The sequence below is a fragment of the Leopardus geoffroyi genome, chromosome A1 (genome assembly GCF_018350155.1).
Source record: "Leopardus geoffroyi isolate Oge1 chromosome A1, O.geoffroyi_Oge1_pat1.0, whole genome shotgun sequence".
In the NCBI taxonomy this organism is placed as follows: Eukaryota; Metazoa; Chordata; class Mammalia; order Carnivora; family Felidae; genus Leopardus; species Leopardus geoffroyi.
The window spans coordinates 16,910,992-16,929,816 of record NC_059326.1 but is presented as its reverse complement, the minus strand read 5'-3'; the positions used below and the strand labels follow the sequence as shown (position 1 = coordinate 16,929,816).

Sequence of the window (18,825 nt, the reverse complement as noted above, 5' to 3'; positions counted from 1 at the left end):
CTCTGCTTACATGTCGTTCTTTCAGAGGACACTTTGGATGCCCACACTTTTTTTTTGTATCAGATGGATAGTTTGAATGATGGATTCAGCTTGTTGCATCTTTGTAAATTTTGTAGGCAATGGAAAGCAGTCTGGGTACTGAAAAGAAAAATAAAATGAAAGAACAACTTTTCGTTTGTTTGAATGATATGGTTGTGTACAGTAAAACATCTAAGTTGAGAAATCTTACGGATATAAGTTTTCAGCCATGGTCAAAAACTCAAGCTGATGACTGTTTGGGGACTCATCGTTAAGGTATCTGAATTACAGGCCAGAGCTTCTGTTCCTTCAGCTGTAGGCCTCTGGGGTATTGTTCTGTGTTCCCAGGGGAGGATCCAAAGAACAGAGTAACTCAATGTCATAGTCTTGCCGTGGTGTTGCGTTGGCGCTAGGCGATGGGTTGTTGGAAGAGGTGAAGTGAAATTTGGGGATTAAAATGCATTTCACTTTCCCTTCTACTTATACCAATGGACTCAACTGACTTTTTACATTATGGGGCTTTATTCATAAATTTCTGATTGGATTTGTCAATTGTATTCACATAGGCAAGGATGGGGGCAGGCGGCACATTTTGTACTTCATATATATATTTCACCTATAGCCTTATCTGGAAAGCTGCGACTGACCGACAGCATGAGGTAGGCTATCATAGGTTGAATTGCGTCCTCTTCTCCAACCACCTGCATAACAACAAAACAACCAAACAAAAGGCATGTTGGCATCCTAAGGTCTAGTCCCCAGAAGGTCATCTAATTTGGAAATTGGGTCATTAGATATAATTAGTTTGGTTAAGGTGAGGTGTTTAGTATTGGTCTTAATTCAATATACTGGTTTCCTTTAAAAAGGGCAGGTTAGGGGTGCCTGGGTGTCTCAGTCGAGACTTCGCTCAGGTCATGACCTTTGTGAGTTCGAGCCCCGCGTCCAGCTTCGTGCTGACAGCTCAGAGCCTGGAGCCTGCTTCCGATTCTGTGTCTCCCTCTCTCACTACCCCTCCCCCACTCTCTCGCTCTCTCTCAAAAATAAATAAACACTAAGAAAAAATAAATAAAAAGGGCAAGTTAGAATAAAGAGACAGATAAACACAGGGGGAGGAAGATGTGAAGAGACGGGGAGCAGAGCGCTGTCGACCCGTCAAGGAGAAGGGTGGAATCCTTCAGAGCCATCGAAAGGGACCAGCCCTTCTGACCACTTGGTTTCAGACTTCTACGCTCCAGAACTGTTTGTCAGATAATGAGTTTCTATTACGTAAGCCACCCAGTTTCTGTTGCTTTGTTACAGCAGCCTGAGCAAACCAATACTGTATATAGGCTTACAGTTTAAAATTGACATTTCTTACTTTAGACATCATCTTGTTACACTGATACTGTCACTCTAATTATTACAAGAACAATTGCAGTTGAAAAATAATTTGAAGACACCATTATTCTACTTAGTGCTTATTTTCAGTGAAGTTTCTGAAAAGCATAACTATGTGCAGTGCCTGTATCTGTCCTAATAACACACTATTTTATATTAGCCTATTTGAGCAATCTCCTAACGTGGTTCTTTGGTTCTCACCAGAAGGACTGAACGGATCAGGTCCTTGACTTCAGATTTCCTCCTGCTTCTTGGCTGGGACAGTAGTTGTGCCAAATTAAACTTCCGATTTCTGGGGGCACCTGGGTGGCTCCGTCGGTTGAGCAACCGATTTCGGCTCAGGTCACGATCTCGCCGTTCGTGGGTTCGAGCCCCACATTGGGCTCACTGCTGTCAGCCTGTCAGCACAGAGCCCACTTCAGATCCTCTGTCCCCCTCTCTCTGCCCCAACCCTGCCCCCGCTTGCACTCCCCCAAAAAATAAATATTAAAAAAAATTCTGATTTCTGAACACCCCCTGAGACACGTCAACACGAATTTACCCACTGCTCTAGCCAGTTCATACCCCGAAATACCTAGCTATGCCTTGACCTTTCCATTACTCACGGACTTTCTGATTCTTGACCAGTCATCCAGTTTAGAATTTCTAGTTCTATCTTAATTCCTGAATTCTAAGTTTTTACCTATTTTTGTCCCTCTCCTTTGGTTACTACCTTGTTTCCTGGCCTTGCCTTTTTTGTTTTACATACAGTTTCTTACCTTATCTCCAGACTCATGGACCTTGGCCTCAGGGCTCTTCTACTCTTTGCTGGACACCATTTAAATCATCTGGTGTAGCCTAAATTTTTGTGAGTAGGAAGCTGTAATGGGACTTTGTCAGGCCTTAAACAAAGGATGGGAACATCCAATCATACCTACGATGGCTGAAGTAGCTAGAAACTGCTGCCATCACAGCCCCTCTCCAAGCCTTTTTGGAGCATGGACTTTAACTGCGAAGGGCAGCGAGCGGGTCTTCTCCATCTTTGCATGCTTGGCAGATAAATGCCAGCATGGGGCACCCGGGTGGCTCAGTCAGTTAAGCCTCTGACTCTTGGTTTCAGCTCAGGTTCATGAGATTGGGCCCCATGTGAGATGGGCCCCCCCATCAGGCTTTGTGCCGACAGCGCGGAGCCTGCTGGGGATTATCTCTCTCCCTCTCTGCCTTCCCCCATTCATGCTGTCTCTATCTCTCTCCAAATAAATAAATAAACATTACAACAAAAATGCCTGAATAAAGGAACCAAAGAATTTCAAATAGCTAGCTATGAAGCAGCAGGAAGAAATAGGGGTGCAATTGTATTCATGCCGTCCTCCTTTTTCACTGGCTTTAACACGGAAGGGTTAACGAGGTCAAGAGAGTGAGGAAGAAGAAAACAGGCAGAAGAAGGTGGCAAGTGGGAGGCACTGGCTTTCTGGGGTTTGAACTACACTAACTCCCCAGGGCCCCAGTCAGAGGGGCCGTGCAAAGCATTGGCTAGGAGGGCATGTCCAGGGGCTGCATGGGTAAGGGTAGAGTTACATCTTCACTGCTTATTAGTTGTAGAACCTTGGGAAAATTACCAATCTCTGAAAGTTCTAGCTTTTTTTTTTTTGTTAATGTGTATTCATTTTTGAGGCAGAAACAAAGCACGAGTGGGGGAGGGGTAGAGGGAGAGGGAGACACAGAATCAGAAGCGGGCTCCAGGCTCTGGGCTGTCAGCACAGAGCCCCATGGGGGCTTGAGCCCACAAACTGAGATCATGACCCGAGCCGAAGTCAGTCGCTTAACCAACTGTGCCACCCAGGTGCCCCTGAAAGTTCTAGCTTCTTAACCTAAAGTATGGCAAAAAGATATTATTGACCTATAGATTACAATGAGGATTCAATAAGAATGCGAAACATAAAACCTTGTGCCTAATACATGGTAAAAGCTCAATAAATATTAGTTGTCCAGATGCACTATTTTTTTTAGAAAGAAGTTAATAGTGATGCCTCCTTTATGGTTTAGGTTTAAGGCTCAAGGTGCCAGGTGGACCTTTCTCACATACCAAGAAAGCAAACAAAAAATGATTTAATAATTCAACAACAACAACAACAACAACAACATTTTTAAGGCATTTTTGACACTACGCCACAACCGAAATGTCAAGTAAAATAGTCCAGCAGATAATAACGCATTTATGGCAGAAGTCACAGGGATTAAGACCTCTGTGACTCACTCATTCATTCATTGCTGCGTAATTTGCACACTGAAGGAGAACTCAACGAGCCCTAATCCAGCCATACATTTATCTCGACAATCAGGGAGGCAAGTACTTGAGACGTCAAAATGTTTGTCGCGCTGACAACAAATACCACATACAGTTTATTTCTAAACAGCTCATCAGTTGTAAATTGTGCATTTAAGACATAATTTATTAAACCCAGTGTTACACAGCCAAACAAATATTGACATGATGTATCATCACAATATGCTCTCAATAACAGTTTTTACATTGCTAACGAGTTTTGCCAGAAAATCAGAGATTTATGCCAAAAACTGGCTCTCTGTGTTTGTCTGCCAAAGTTGGCCGCTGTTTTGCATCCAAAGACAAAATTACAACACCCTCTATATCGCAGAGTAGATAATAGAGCCATAAACCTGCTCCTCAAGTGTTCACAATTCTCTTTGTTGTGTGCATATGTGTGTACACACACACACGAAAAAGGAGTCTGTGTTTATACGGATTATGGAATGTTAAATTTCTCCAGCAAAGTGAGATCACAGAAATGTTCAAAAGCAAGCAATGGAGCCCGTTCCAGAAGTACCCTTTCTCATTTTAGAAAAATATTTAGTAGAATTCTAGGAAAGCGATAGCAAAACATGTAATGATTTGCAAGTTAGACTTTATGATCATAGAGCCTTAGGAGCCAATCTCATTTTGACTGGGGATACATTAACCTAACTCTTAGCTTTTTTCTTCTTCTTTTTTTTAATGTTTATTTTGAGAGAGAGAGAGAGCTCACAGAAGCACATGCTTGTGCGAGTAGGGGAGGGGCACAGAGAGGAGAGAGAGAATCCCAAGCAAGCTCCATACTGTCAGCCCAGAGCCTGACGCAGGACTCAATCCCACGAATCCTGAGATCATGACCTGAGCCGAAACCAAGAGTTGGATGCTTAACCAACTGAGCCATGCAGGCGTCCCTAAGTCTTGGCTTTCTTCACAGTAAAGAGAAAAAATTAAAACCAGAATTCTGCAGAGATTAAGGATTAAATGAGATGATGTGTGAAGTGCCTAGCACTGTGCCCAGAACGTTAAAAAAGGGCCTGATGCACATCTTCACTTCCATCTAATTATTTCTTCAGTAGATTTACAGCAAAATTTGGAAGAGCCAAAGCAAGGGAAATGAATCTTAATCATATTTCATCTCCAGTGTTTGGCAATTGCCGTGAGATACCAATAATCAATATATATTTGTTAAAAATAGGAGAATGTTTTCACTTTTAAAAGAGTGATTAATTCATTTCTGAGTCAGTAAATTCTCTGCTACAAGAAGTGGTGAGAAATATACTTATTTACCAAATATTCTAGCTAAAGAAGTCACTAGACATGAGCCACAAATAGTTGCAATTTTCAAAGTTTTCATTCTTTTATGCAGTCTTTCAATCATAAAGTACTTCTTGAGTATCTGTTATGGGCAAGATAATTAAATGTATACTTTAAATCAGAGACAAATACCATAGATCTGTCTCTAACAATTGCTATAATGGGTGAACGTACAAAATGCAGTGGTTGCTTAGACAGTTAAACACCTAGCTCGGCTTGGGAGGACTGAGGAAAAGCTCCAACAGCTTTTAAATTCAAAGAATCAATCCTAGGTTTTTCAGGAAGACCAATGGGGAAAGTAAAGGCATGGAGGTGTGAGACCAGCACAACAGAGATACTAAGTGTTAGGAGTTCAGTGTAGCTGCATTGCGAATTGGAGGAGACTGTAAGAGAGTGATGGTTAACCTTTAATCGATGACTCTGAACCAAGACCAGTTCGTGAAGGGTCTCATATAGAAAGTACAGATTTTTATTCAGTAGGGTTTTGACTAGTGGAACCACACGATCATACTTCCATGTCAAGAAGCCCATTACAAGTGTGAAAGGGGAAATGGAGAGACTAGAAGCTTTTCTAATAGTATTTATGAGACGATGAGGCTTTTCGTTACACTAGGTCTTGAGCTATATTTCATAAATGGAATCAGTAGAACCTTGTGATTGGTTTGCTATGGCAAAAGAAAGGAAAAAAAAGATCTAATGAGTTCCAAATACCTGGCTTAGGCAGTTTAGAGGAAGTAGCTGATAGATTGTATAGACTGCATCTCTTGAGATTATTTCAAATAATGGTTTAATTACACAGCCTGGTTTAAATGATTTATGTATCTCCTGCATTATCAGAGTAGTTCCAGGACTTGTGTACTGGAAGGGCTTATGGGCAACAGTCTGGTCAGAAGAGCAGGTTACCATCTCATAGCTGCGTCTGCAAGATACATAAAAGTATGAAAACATCAAGTGTCTCTTGGAGCTGATGAATACGGGGCCACAGTCCTTCTCCCACTACGCCACCCTAATGGAGTAGCACCAGAATCATGATTTGATTGACTTTTACTTAATGTCCTGTATTTTACCATGTTTACCCTATCAAATTTATACCACATATTGAAAAATAATGCCATTCATGATTACTATACACAGATTCAGTACTCTGAAATAGGAATTGAAGCCCTACACATCCCTTTTGTATTTTTAAATAATAACTCAATATAGATACAAATTTGGTATATTGTGGGGAAAAAAAAGATTCTAAAAAATTCTCCTGGTATGATCTGGAGGGTTCCAAAGTCAAAAAAAAAGGGGCTAAAATTCAGATCTCAACTACTGCAGGTCTCATTCTTTTTCTGTAAAACACAGATAATTTGGAATTGTTGTGAAGAATGAGGTAAGTGGAAATAACTATCAAAACATTTGACACATAGATGTTCAATACATTTCTTTTGGGTGAAATGTATGTATGTGTACATACATACATACATGTGTACATATATATAACCACAAACTACAGAATATGTAAATATACATATGCATATACACACAAATGCATATATACAGTTTACACATGTAATTTGCAGCTTTATAAACAGCCTTGGGAACACTTAGCAGTCAATTTAGAACTGCTCCATTAAAACAGATTTAACGCTTCCAAATTAAAAAATGTCTTAAGGTCCTGGGGCACCTGGGTGGCTCAGTTAGTTAAGCGTCCAACTCTTGATTTTGGCTCAGGTGATGATCTCACGGTTCATGGGTTCGAGCCCCACATCAGGCTCTGTGCTGACAGCATGGGGCCTGCTTAGGATTCTGTTTCCCTCTTTCTCCCCCTCCCTGCTCACTCTCTCTCTCAAAATAAATAAGAATAAACTTAAATTTATTTCAAGGTCCTTGGGTAAAAGACATGGTAGATATTCTTACTATCTCAATTTGGGGAGAGGGTGGCTTAAATGGGACTGAATTTTCTTCCCACTAATTTTTCTTTCAACTAATTTTAAGTAATAAAATATCCACAACTATTGCACTTGAAATACTTTAAAAGGAGGCTTACTACCAGTGAGAGACTATTAGCTAGTATCTCTGCACTTAGCTGCTAGGGAACCAAGAAGTGGAATGTATACTTTCCAAGACCTAGAACTGTGTCCCCTTGGACTTAATTTTGTCCATCTGCAAAGTGAAAAGGTAGGCTTATCATTCATTCTCAAACACAGCTGCTCAACAGCAATCACCAGGACTGCTTCAGTAAACAGCCATCCTTACACACCTTGTCAGATTTAATGATTTCAAAACTTTAGCAGTGGTTTCCAGACATTCGTATTTTTAATTCTTTAGGTGGCTCTGATAATCAGTTAGGTTTGGAACCTAGATGATTACTTAATCTCTTTTTTGTTCCTGAAAAAGACCTGGCATTTGGGAGCATATACTGATTCCTATGACCTGTGGCCATTAATCATCTTGCTTCCCTCCCCGTTTTGCAACATTTATTATACACCAGCTCTACAGGTGTGTTGAGAGCTTTAGTAATGAAGTAGTAAGAGAAGACAATACAGTTTATGGTATGATAAAATGTATTTTTGTAAGATATTAGTTATGTACCAACTATGCATTTACAAAATACGACACCTCAAAACATTCTGCATACAGAACTTACAGACCACATTTATTTAATAACAAGATGTCCAGATCCTTAGGAAAATGTATTTAAAGACTTACTACGACAAAATTTCAAAATCAAAGAACAAAAATATTAAACAAATTACTTCATGGCACAGGACATCATAAACTTGTGTAACACAGCAGGCAGATTTTGTTGTAGAAACAGGATGGAGGGATATCTAAACAAAAAAAATTTCAGGGAATGGGTATTCATAAATTTCTGGTTAACTGGAGCTTAATAATATTAAGAACCAGGGGTCTTTGAGCATCAGTTTTACTTATAAAAATAAAAACCTCCCAAAACATTAGAAGTATATTCTTCTACCTTTACAATTCTGAATGATGCCGTTCATTTGTTAAATATATGACAATATCTGGTTAATTTCTTAAACTTAACTAATGATGTCACCCTTGAGATGGCGACCCTGTTGCATTTCCTTGTACGTTTTTTCTCTAATAAACGTAGGGCCTATGACAGGAAAGATAACTGAAACACACTTAGATAAAAACTGGTCTGAGATACTTTATTCATGAATAACTCAGCAAGTATTTATTGAAAGCCTACTACATTTCCAGGTCTCAAAAGACAAGACAGACACAAAGCCTGCCTCCAGAGAGCTCACCATCATGAATATCACAGGCCAAGCATTGTTTCTGAATCGCTATGAGCCTTTCATCTTTTAAAAGATTTGCATAGATATTGATTTGCACTACTGACTTATCATAAAGGGAATTCTGAAGTTGTTGTTGACACAGCCTACACTTTGCTTTCTCACTTTGTCTTTTGCTCCTTCTGACGATGTCAAGTATTTTCTTTTCCTCTTCAGTACTCTACCCTCTGTGATCCAGGTGGCTTTTTCTGTGACATTTGCTACAGCCTTCTGTTCCCCTTCACGGCTGTCTTTTGTTCTTTCCTCCTTATTAGAAAAGTGGTCACTGGGGCTTCCCCAAGATTCCCTTCCTGACTTTTTATTCACTTGAATGACTAAACATTTCCTTAAATGTTGGGTCTTTAGTAAGTATAATAACCAGCATTTCCAATTAGCATTTCCCAGAGCTCTGTTACGAACTCCAGATCTAAGACTCTCTTCCTGAATGCTATTTAGAAATATCATCCTCAGTAAGACAAGAGTTTCTTAAAGGATCCTGTTTTAAAGGCTGTATTCAAAGAGACTGATAAAGGATACATAACTCAGCAAAGGACACTTCTTTATTCTCAATTTTTACCATTACAAGTATTGGATTCTGCAAGATCATAGTTAAAATTGTTTGGTGCGGGTTATCAATTTTATGCCTAAGGGCTAGATCAAAAAAAATTCAATTTGGGGACTTCTGACATAGTTCAAAAGTTAAAAAACATAAATGATAAAAAGTTAAGATAGCTAAGTATTCACCGGTATGTCTATATCCTTTGTCATAAACCACATACAATTAAGAATTCAACTATTTTTAAATCTGCAAGTCAGATGCTATCAAGCAAACTGCCACGTACGATCCATAATCCTTTAGTTTTTAACTCAAATAGGAAGATTTAGTCAACTTTAATTTTCTAAACGTTCTCAGAAGCATCCACCACTTACAAAACACAGCTGGATAATCCATTTACCCCAAATGAACTACGTGTGTGTGTTGTGAGGTAGCAACGATAGACTATGATCTTCTGTGGAGACGGCGCCCTCTGTGCACAAGCAGCCCCTCCTCAAAGGAAGAGTCTGGAAAACAGGAAGGGACAGTCACCCTTCATTATTTCATCGACTACTGGTGTTCTCGTAGTGTTTCAAATGCTTGATTTCACTTTCATGACGATACCAATATTTATTTATTTGGAAAGGTAATCCTATGTTCCGAGTAGCGGGTATTAACAACTTCCAACACGATCTCTAGGAATAATTCGCAGTTCGGAACCGTGCTTTAGGAAAACATTTCCTACACAAACAAACAAAACATAAAAGTTAGGTATTCAAAAAATGACAAGTTGTCTTAAACACTGCAACAACTATTGTTAACACAAGAAACAACGTAGTACACAGTAAGTCGGTCTGGAAGCTCAAATATCACCAGAATCTAACTCCATGCTTCCTAACATTCCTCTGAAATCTTCACAACCCAACCAAATATCTGAAAATTTTAAATAAGAAACACTAGCCACGAAAGTGCTAACACAAACACTCAGCAGACAACAATGTAATTTAAATTAACCATCAAGACTTGCTAACTGAACACACGCTAAAGTGTCTAAGGACAGAAAAAATAGTAAATTATTAATTACCACAAATGACAAACGTTTAGAAACCTGATCTGACCTATCTTTGCTCAACTGCTTGTGGAAATTTTCTCCACGCTCCATGAAGTGCACAATTCAACTTTTAAGAGTAATACATCAGACAACAAGTTAGAGTAAGTGGCAACTCAAATTAATATAAACTGCTGAACATTTACAGAGTAAGAAAAAATAAAACCTTTAAACCTAAGTTTAAAGGCATCTACACAATAAAATGGCTCATGATTTTCAATAAATGACCTTTTTAATTTCATAACACTATATAGTTAAAACTACCGATTTAAATAAAAATAATTACAATTTTAAATCCCTCTTCATTTTCTCTATAGCTGAGCTTCAATTTCAAAGCCTTATGAGGGCAATATAATTTTGTTATAATACATTAGTACTTTAGTATATAATAAACAGAACTACTACTCAAATTGAGATCACATTGATCACATCAGATTAAAGCATGATTAACTTTAAAACACTGTAATTAGACTATACACCAAAAAAAGGTACATCTGGATTAGGTACAATTAGATGCAAGTAATTAATTATAGTTAAGTAATTAATTAAGGTACAATTAGAGTATAAACCAAAAAACGGTACATCTAAAAAGCATAAAACTACTCGTTAAAAAGTTCAGGATTGCTTTTACTCTGCTTGCTTGTTAGGACATCAACACATAGCCCTGTAGAATACTCCGTTTGAAGCTCTGAGTGTGAACTAAGTCCCCTGAAATTTAAATGACTGCACGTCTTTGAAATAGTAATAGCTAGCCCTTCCTGAAGGCTTCAAACTTTTAAGTGCTTCCCAGGTGCCATCTCACCACCACCTTATACAGGTAGGTCAAAATCATTATTCTCATAAGAGTACAATCTTACCTTCAGACTCTTCGTTCAATGTATTAAACACCTTTAATGCTTATTAGTGAGGTTTTTCTCTTGTAGCTCAAAGCGTATATAGCTGATACCCACAATGAAACAAATTATCTCTCAGCTACATAGGTCAAGACTGCTAGATAATCCCTAAAAAAAACAGCTATTAGCCTGGAGAAAATCTAATCAAGTCTCATTAGAAGGAATTATCAATTGACAGACAGAGCCCCACCCACGTCTTCATGGTTTCAGATAGATACTCACCAGCAGTCTGTGCAGGATTTATTCCTATTCCATCTAGAAAATAAGTTGTAAAACCATCTAAGTTGTTTTATTTCTAAAGAGAAAATGGTTCAATAGTAACAAGTAGAGATTTGCTGCTACTGTGTATATAGGCACAAGCCAAACAATTTAAATCCAAAAACGTGAATGACAAATCTTTCAGGTAAGTTACCTGTTGAAATCCATTACTATTATGCATTTACATACACTGTTGGATTAGATAAGAACATCTGTCAATGAGACGATCCTGATGAATTCCACAGAAGATAGTTTATTCTATCACACCACACACAATGTAAAATAAAGTCAAAAGCACCTTAGATATGTCACTAATCATTTTCATATTGCTCCTGAGGCAGACAATCTTAAGGCCAGAAGGGCCCACAAAATCATTTAATTCAAGTTGCAGCGACACCTGATAAAGTACACAAAGCACTTTTGTAACAACTATTTATTTGTAAATCTAAAACTTTCTTAGGAAAGTAGGCTAGCTTTCTTTTCAAGTAGAGAAACACTTCAATGTGACCACAGGCAGAATGTTTCAGAGTGAGAAATTCTGTGTATCTAAACTAAATCATGCCACTGCACATTAAACCCATCTTCTCTTATTAGGCTATCTTAACTGTACACGAACCATCGGCCAGCACCCATAAGTATTACCTTCTGTTTTTGCAAGATAGTGAAAGCCTTCTAGCAATCTCTACTCATCTTATTTCAGTATTTTCTCGCAGGGCTAGTTCCATCACACTTCTGACCAGTACTCTAAGGTATTCAGAATTTAAACTATAGATCTAACTGAATAAAATCCTCATTATTTCAGCCCTAAAAGAAATAGTGTGCTGTCAGGAAAGCAGTAAAAAGCTATATACAGCAAAGGTATATCCCCCATCTAACTTCCCATATTCTAAAAGCATCTACAACTTATTAAACAACAACACACCTTGTTACAAAAAAAGAAAAAAAAAAAAGGAAAAGTTATTTTTAGTAATAATCTGGCATGAAGTGGTAAGGACACGAGACACTGTAAAATGCTATGCAATACCAAAAGCTAAAGAAACTGAAAAGAGCTCATTATAGACAATAACCTTGACTTCGTGTTTATAATCATGTATATCATCTAGGTTGATATAAATTTTTTTTGTATTTAACTCGATTTTAATTAATTTAGCCTTTTAAAACAATTTGTATTGCTCTCAGGTAATGAAGTTTGAAAATGAATTCTTACCATTGGTAATAATTGCACTTGTTGCTGCAGGAACTTTAAACTAAAAGAAAGAAAAAGGAAAAAAAAAACTTCATACATATATGTACAAATGTATATAAGTAAAAAATATACATACACACACACACACGCATATAATCTACAAAAGATGGTTAGCAAGGATGAGGTACATATAATAAATTCTATTATCCTCAAATGTGATTTGTATTTTAGGATAAGCAATGTCACCAAAGAAAATACTGTAGTTTTGTTTTAGTTTTAGTGAACAGTATTATTTTCTAAATACTGCATTTCATTGCATCTAGGACACCATGGATCACAAAATGCACCTTATTTTATGCACTACAAAAAAGGAAAAACACTGTCAATGAATTTAGGACCTGATGATTATCTACTCTTCCAGATTTAGATATATTACTTTTATCATACATAATTCTCTTGCATAATCAAAAATAAAAGCAAAACAATTGCTCAGAATATTCCTAAAAGTTATTTGTAGAAATAGTAACGTCAAATAAATGCTCTCTTGTGTTTAATGGAAGACCAAAGTTCAAATTCTTTCCTCAAATTCTCTGTATTTAATGTATTGCTGACTTAAATTTCACAGGATTGCAATAGTCTAATTGTGCCACCACGAAATAACAACTAAGTTCAATTTGGTGCACAGGTGATGTCAACTAGACAATTATGTGACTGCCACTTGGCTAATAGTGACAGGAAGACTCTGCTGATCTACTTCCAGAGGTGTAAAAAGAGGTGTTTTCTGAATCAATAAAATGTGGTATGGAACTTATTGGTAGCTAAAGGGAGAATTCTTCCCTTAATGTTCTGGAGACCAGTAGTGGTCAGAATGTGTTCATATCCTCATAAGTTCATTCATTTATCTAACAAATATGTATTAAGCACTTCTATGCTATAGATTAGTTTTACAGATATTACAGTTGAGTTTTGTGATCAAGTAAGTTTGGAAAACACTAAATTAAATAATATAGTTTATTTAGCTCCAAGAAGGAAATGGTGAATGAAGTGTTTCCCATACTCTTTCACTGATTCTAGGTTTTCATGGGTTTGTTTGTTTTTGGTGGTTTGTTTTGGTGGTCTGGGAAAAGTACTCTAGGAAATGCTGTTCTGGGTATTTATAATGGTCACATATGCGTAGTTAAGAAAAACAACTAAATGCTTATTGTAATTTATAAATTAAAAACTGAATGCTTATTTTAATTTATAAATTAAAAACTTAATGATGCATAAGGACAACAGCCTACTACTGGATTACGTACCTAATAAACACTTAACTTTACTGTCCATATGGTACATTCTTAATGGTAAATATCCTTTCCAGAATTTAAAAGGTTTAAATAAACCTCACTTAAAATAGCTTCAAAATATGCTTTAATACATAAATATTAGAACACCTCAGGGGTGCCTGGGTGGCTCAGATCGTGATCTCACGTTTCGTGGAATTTCAGCCCCGTGTCGGGCTCTGTGCTGACAGCTCAGAGCCTGAGACTACTTCAGATTGTGTCTCCCTCTCTCTCTGCTCCCCCCCACCCCCCCCCCCCCACCTCATGCTCAGTCTCTCCCTCTCTCTCAAAAAATGAATAAACATTAAAAAAAATTAAAAATAAAATAAAATACCTCGAAACTTATTTACAGAGATTGTAATACTTAATAAAAATCTGCACAAATACCCAAATCCAATTACAGGGTATCTCAGATTTCTAAAACTTTAGTATTACAAAGTTTTAGTTACTCTACTATTTGTCTGAGTCTTCGATTATGTCCATTTTAAGATAAGCTATGCATTTTTAGTTATATCCATATAGCAGCAGCATATTTATGAACATTACAAACCATAATTTTTCCCTTCTTCAGAATGCAGAAACGACAGTTAAGCAGTTAATCTGGGGCAACAGCACCCGCGATGTAAAATTCAGCAACTATTACGTTTGTTCTACATTATTGACAAGTTTTCTTCTGTATGTAGGATGTACTCCATGCTTCTAAGTTTTCATTTCTTTTCTTTCTCAGACCCTCTAAGTCTGATTTAGGATGTTAAAAGGCTATTCTCAGTTTTTGACAACTCACTACTTAGTTAAATTAATTCTTGGTTATACTGGGGAATTTTCTTATTTTTTAAAGATATTTGACTAGGGATTTAAAACAGACTCTCAGTTTAAGTCAACTCAACTCTTGTTCTCACTAAAAGCTCCTACAATGTCTCATCTTGTGAAAGACGTTCTCGTTGCTGCTTGAAAGTCATAACCTTTTTAAATGTGGAACATCCATGATTCCTAATAGTTACAAGGTATCTTAAAACCTTAATAAATATATGCAGCTGTGTGAAGTTTGTAGGTTTATTTTCTATTGCATGTCTGTTACGAATTTATACTTTCCCCAGAAGACCAAGTTCACAACAATGCCTCTGCCTTACAAAGAACCACATAACTGCAAAACACAAGAATAAAATATTAATTATAGCTCAAACGGATCTACTTCTTAAGGTCCTAGTTTGTGGGATCTGCTATACCCCAGGACCAGGAATATTTCCTACAAGTGATCTGTGCAGCAAAAAGTAACACTGATGCTGTATTCACATTTGTTTCCTACTTTTATTTTACTTATTCAATATGGGTGAAGAATAGATTAAAAAGGACTGCAAAACAAGTACTACCACTTTTCAGTTTAATTCTGAATGAGTGATAAATGATGTCAGTGGTCCCTGACAAGACCAGCGCTGACAGGCTGGCTGATCACCCATGAATAACAAGTTCAGGGCAGGATTGAGAAGCAAGCTGATTTCTTACTTAGTTACTAAAATTATTTTTCTGGGACCATAAACTTTTTTGAGATTGTGCATCAAAATGTTTGGATTTGAGTTACTCCAGATTTGTACAGAACTTTTAACTTCAAAAACTATTAGTAAATGTTATTATAGTTTTATTCAAAATCACTTAATTAGATAGAAAGGACAGATGTTAACCACTCTCATTTTGCAGATTATAAAATTTGAAGAGAAGAGAAACTGAGAGGCTTGCCCATGCGTTAAAATATGTTTACGGACTGCCGTGTAAAATAACGTTGCTGTTTAAAAATATTCCCCTATTGGGGCACCTGGGTGGCTCAGCCCATTTAGCAATCGACTTCAGCTCAGGTCACGATCTCGTGGTTCATGTGTTCAAGCCCCACGTCAGGCTCTTTGCTGACAGCTCAGAGCCTGGAGCCTGCTTTGGATTCTGTGTCTCCCTCTCTCTCTCACAAAAATAAACATCAAAAAAACAAAAAAAGAAAGAAAAAAAAATTCCCCGATCACCAAACCTTCCAATTTCAGTAAAACTTCTCCTGAATTTCCAATGGTTGCATTAAAATACATGTGTCGATTTAACTCATTCTGTATCTGTGTCTTAACTTCCATTCCATTCACATCTGGTAAGTTGGGCTTAACTTTTTGATACCATAAACCTAGTAATGAATTCACACAGAAGTGGCAGGTCAAAGCGCATGCAAAACACAAAGACTTTTGAGAGACACTAAGCTGCATTCCACACAGGTCGTTCCAATTTCTATACTTACTTCCTCTGCCGCAAACTTTAAGACTGCTGTGAAAGGTGTACTTTCAGGAACACTAAGTCTGCAAAAGAAGAATTAAGAAGAATTTTTTAAAAAGCTCCTGGACAAAGCGGTCTAGTGAGGCTAAAGGCTGTCTACGTTGATTGTACACTATGTTCACTAACTTTATTTTTTTTTTAGTCTTTATTTAGAGAGACAGAGACACAGAATGCGAGTGGGGCAGGAACAGGGAGAGAGGGAGACACAGAATCCAGAGCAGGCTCCAGGCTCTGAGCTATCAAAACAGAGCCCAACATGGGGCTCACAAATCGTGAGATCATGACCTGAGCCGAAGTCAACACTTAACCAAGTGAGCCACCAGGCGCCCCTAAGTGTCCAAATCTTGATTTTGGCTGAGGTCATGATTTCAGGATTCATGGGAATTCACTGCTCTCCGCACTGACAGCTCAACATGTAAGCTCTGTCTCAAAAGAAAGAAATAAACATTAAAAAAAAGTTAAATCTTGTTTTCCTACAAATTTTAAGAATTTCATTTAATGGTCCCCAAGTACTAGTTACCCTTTATTTTGAAGAGAAACCAGAGTAATTACCCCTACATACACGTTATACATATTTTACAGACACACATACGTACATGTATGTATTATATATACATGCACACTACATACACACCAAAGAGTAGGTATGCCTATTAAATTCATTCAGTTGCCAATATAAACTGAACTGGTACAATGTTCCAGGCACTCTTACAGATACTACTACTGTCCTACTGTCCTTTCCCCCTCCCTTCTTCTCACTTTTTTTCTAGAATATTTACACATGGATGTGAATAATCCAGCATAAAGGGAGAAACCAAAGATGATGAGAGAGGGATCTCTGAAGTCTATCTACTTTAATCTTGAGAAGACTAAAATAAATGAGATCCAGAGCCCAAGAATTACAACAGCTGGCTTTTCATAGGAACAAAGTCATGTTTTCCTTTGTAAAAAGATGGTGGACAGAAACTATGGGCTTATACATACGAGTAGGTTTTGTCCACATGGTGATGGAAAGATGAATTTTTTCTGATGGCTTCAGAAAAAGGAAAAATAATGTAGAAAATGTGAATAGAAATTTCTTAAAAATCCTTGCAGAGAATAAAGGAAAACAAGCAACCTTGGGACATGCAGTACAGTGTTAGGTACTACTGGGCACAGTTAGGAACTTTACATCAGGCTAATTGTGTAATTTCCTCTAAAAACATTCAGCTACACACAGAGAACACAGTGGTGGAGTTCAGACTCGGCGTGTCACCAAGCAAACCATTCTGGGAAGACGAAGACACCAGAAGTGATGGGAATGGACCACCAGGGAGTGACGAGACCATGGCCTCTAGGAGAGTAAAAAGGAAAGGAGTGGCGTAAAGCACGGGGGAGAGGGTAGTGACAGATTTAGAAAGAAGTCTGATCAGTGAATCAAAAGAAACATTTTTTACAGAAGAGATATACAAGAAGAGAGTGTGGTCAGCCAAAAGAGAAGACTTGAAGGTGCCACTTTAGAGCTGCAGCAGTTACTGAAGATCTTAAGGTGCCAGGTTGTGGTCATGAATATTTAAGACAAGGTGAAAAAAAAAAGAAAGAAAAGATCCATCTGGAACTGAAAGGATCCAAAAAGCTTAAGGCCAGAAGCTGCATGGGTCACAGGTAACTACATCACTCAGGACGATGACGACTGTTACTGTTCAGTGAGGTAGACCCTGATATTGATTACATTAAGTATGCTTAAAATCCTATTGAAGTCTTGGCCTTTGCTGCATTTTATGAGGCTCTTTGTAGCAATAACCTCAATAAGGTTTATCGAAAATCATAATAAGTTCCCGGCAAGTATGTGGTTAAACCTGGGCCAAACCATCCTACAACTGCTAAAGGAGAAAAAAGGGCCTCGCATGGACAAACTGCCCAGGTTCTGCATGTGCCACTCCTGCTGATTATTCTTTACTAAATCCCAACATACAGACTGTATGATTTGAGGCTCATTACTTTGTGACACCCGATGGCTGAGTCACTCACACACTGGAAATCAGCAGTCGGACAGTAATAAAACGTTCAAGTAATTTCCGAATCTGAATTGGGTTGTCTTCCCTACTTCCTGTAACAGCTGGTCAAAGTGGTAAAAGGCTTTTCCAATCATGAGTTGACAGGCACTGTTTAAAGACCCCAGCAGATCATCTGAGGCCCGTCTTCAGTCCTCCCGTTCCATCGCCCAGCCGGGGAGTCCCTAGAGAGGTCAACTATCGTCGGAGTCGTTCCCGTCACACAGCCCGGCGGCCTCGCGCCGGGGCGAGCTGACACTCGGAGAGGGCACGGGAGCCCTCCTCTCAGGCTCCAGGAAGAGCGAGGGCGAGGGAAAGCGGCGGGATGCGGCCAGCTCGGGTGGGAGAGGATCTGAAACTCGGACCCAGCCACCCTGGTCCCGCCCGGCCCGCCCCGGCCCCGCTACTCACACTTTGTAAGGCAGCCGGGGGTCCGACGTCAGCGTGATTTTAAAGGAAACCTTCGACCTGAGGAGGAGATCCGGAGATAGTTAAAATCGCGCAGCGGGACCAGGGATTGGGATTGGGATTGGAATTGGGGTCAGTAAACACTTACATGGTGGAGCCGGGCTGAATACCTCCCGCCAATTCCGCCGGGTATCCCACTTCCTCCGCGGTGGCGCCGTCGCTACCTCCCCACTCAGGGCCACGTCTCCCTCCGCAAGCCGGGGGCCTCCAAAGATGCTGTTGTCCAAGGCACTGCCTGAAAATGGGCTTCTGTTCCTCGTGCTTGGCGGAGCCTCCAAGTTACAAAGAGCTACTGTTTTTGCATTTAAAGCTCTAAGACTAAGGAAGGGATGGTATGGAGGAAGAATTTTCTAAATACAGTTATTTTCTACTGTAGTTTCAGTCAGGCAATGTAAGTGTGGGCAGAGGCGGCGGGGCTCTAGGTCCCAG

General features: G+C 38.7%; 1 protein-coding gene across 1 annotated transcript; it reads right to left on the bottom strand.

Moving 5' to 3' along the window:
* Positions 1-7,533: 7,533 nt before the first annotated feature.
* On the bottom strand, positions 7,534-18,616 carry UFM1 (ubiquitin fold modifier 1). The gene is made up of 6 exons (XM_045474808.1): positions 18,485-18,616; positions 18,340-18,396; positions 15,861-15,918; positions 12,291-12,330; positions 11,048-11,080; positions 7,534-9,565 (listed from the first exon to the last, which is right to left on the bottom strand). Coding segments are annotated over exons 1-6 (258 nt in total). The 5' UTR covers positions 18,487-18,616; the 3' UTR covers positions 7,534-9,497.
* Between the last annotated feature and the right edge of the window lie 209 nt (positions 18,617-18,825).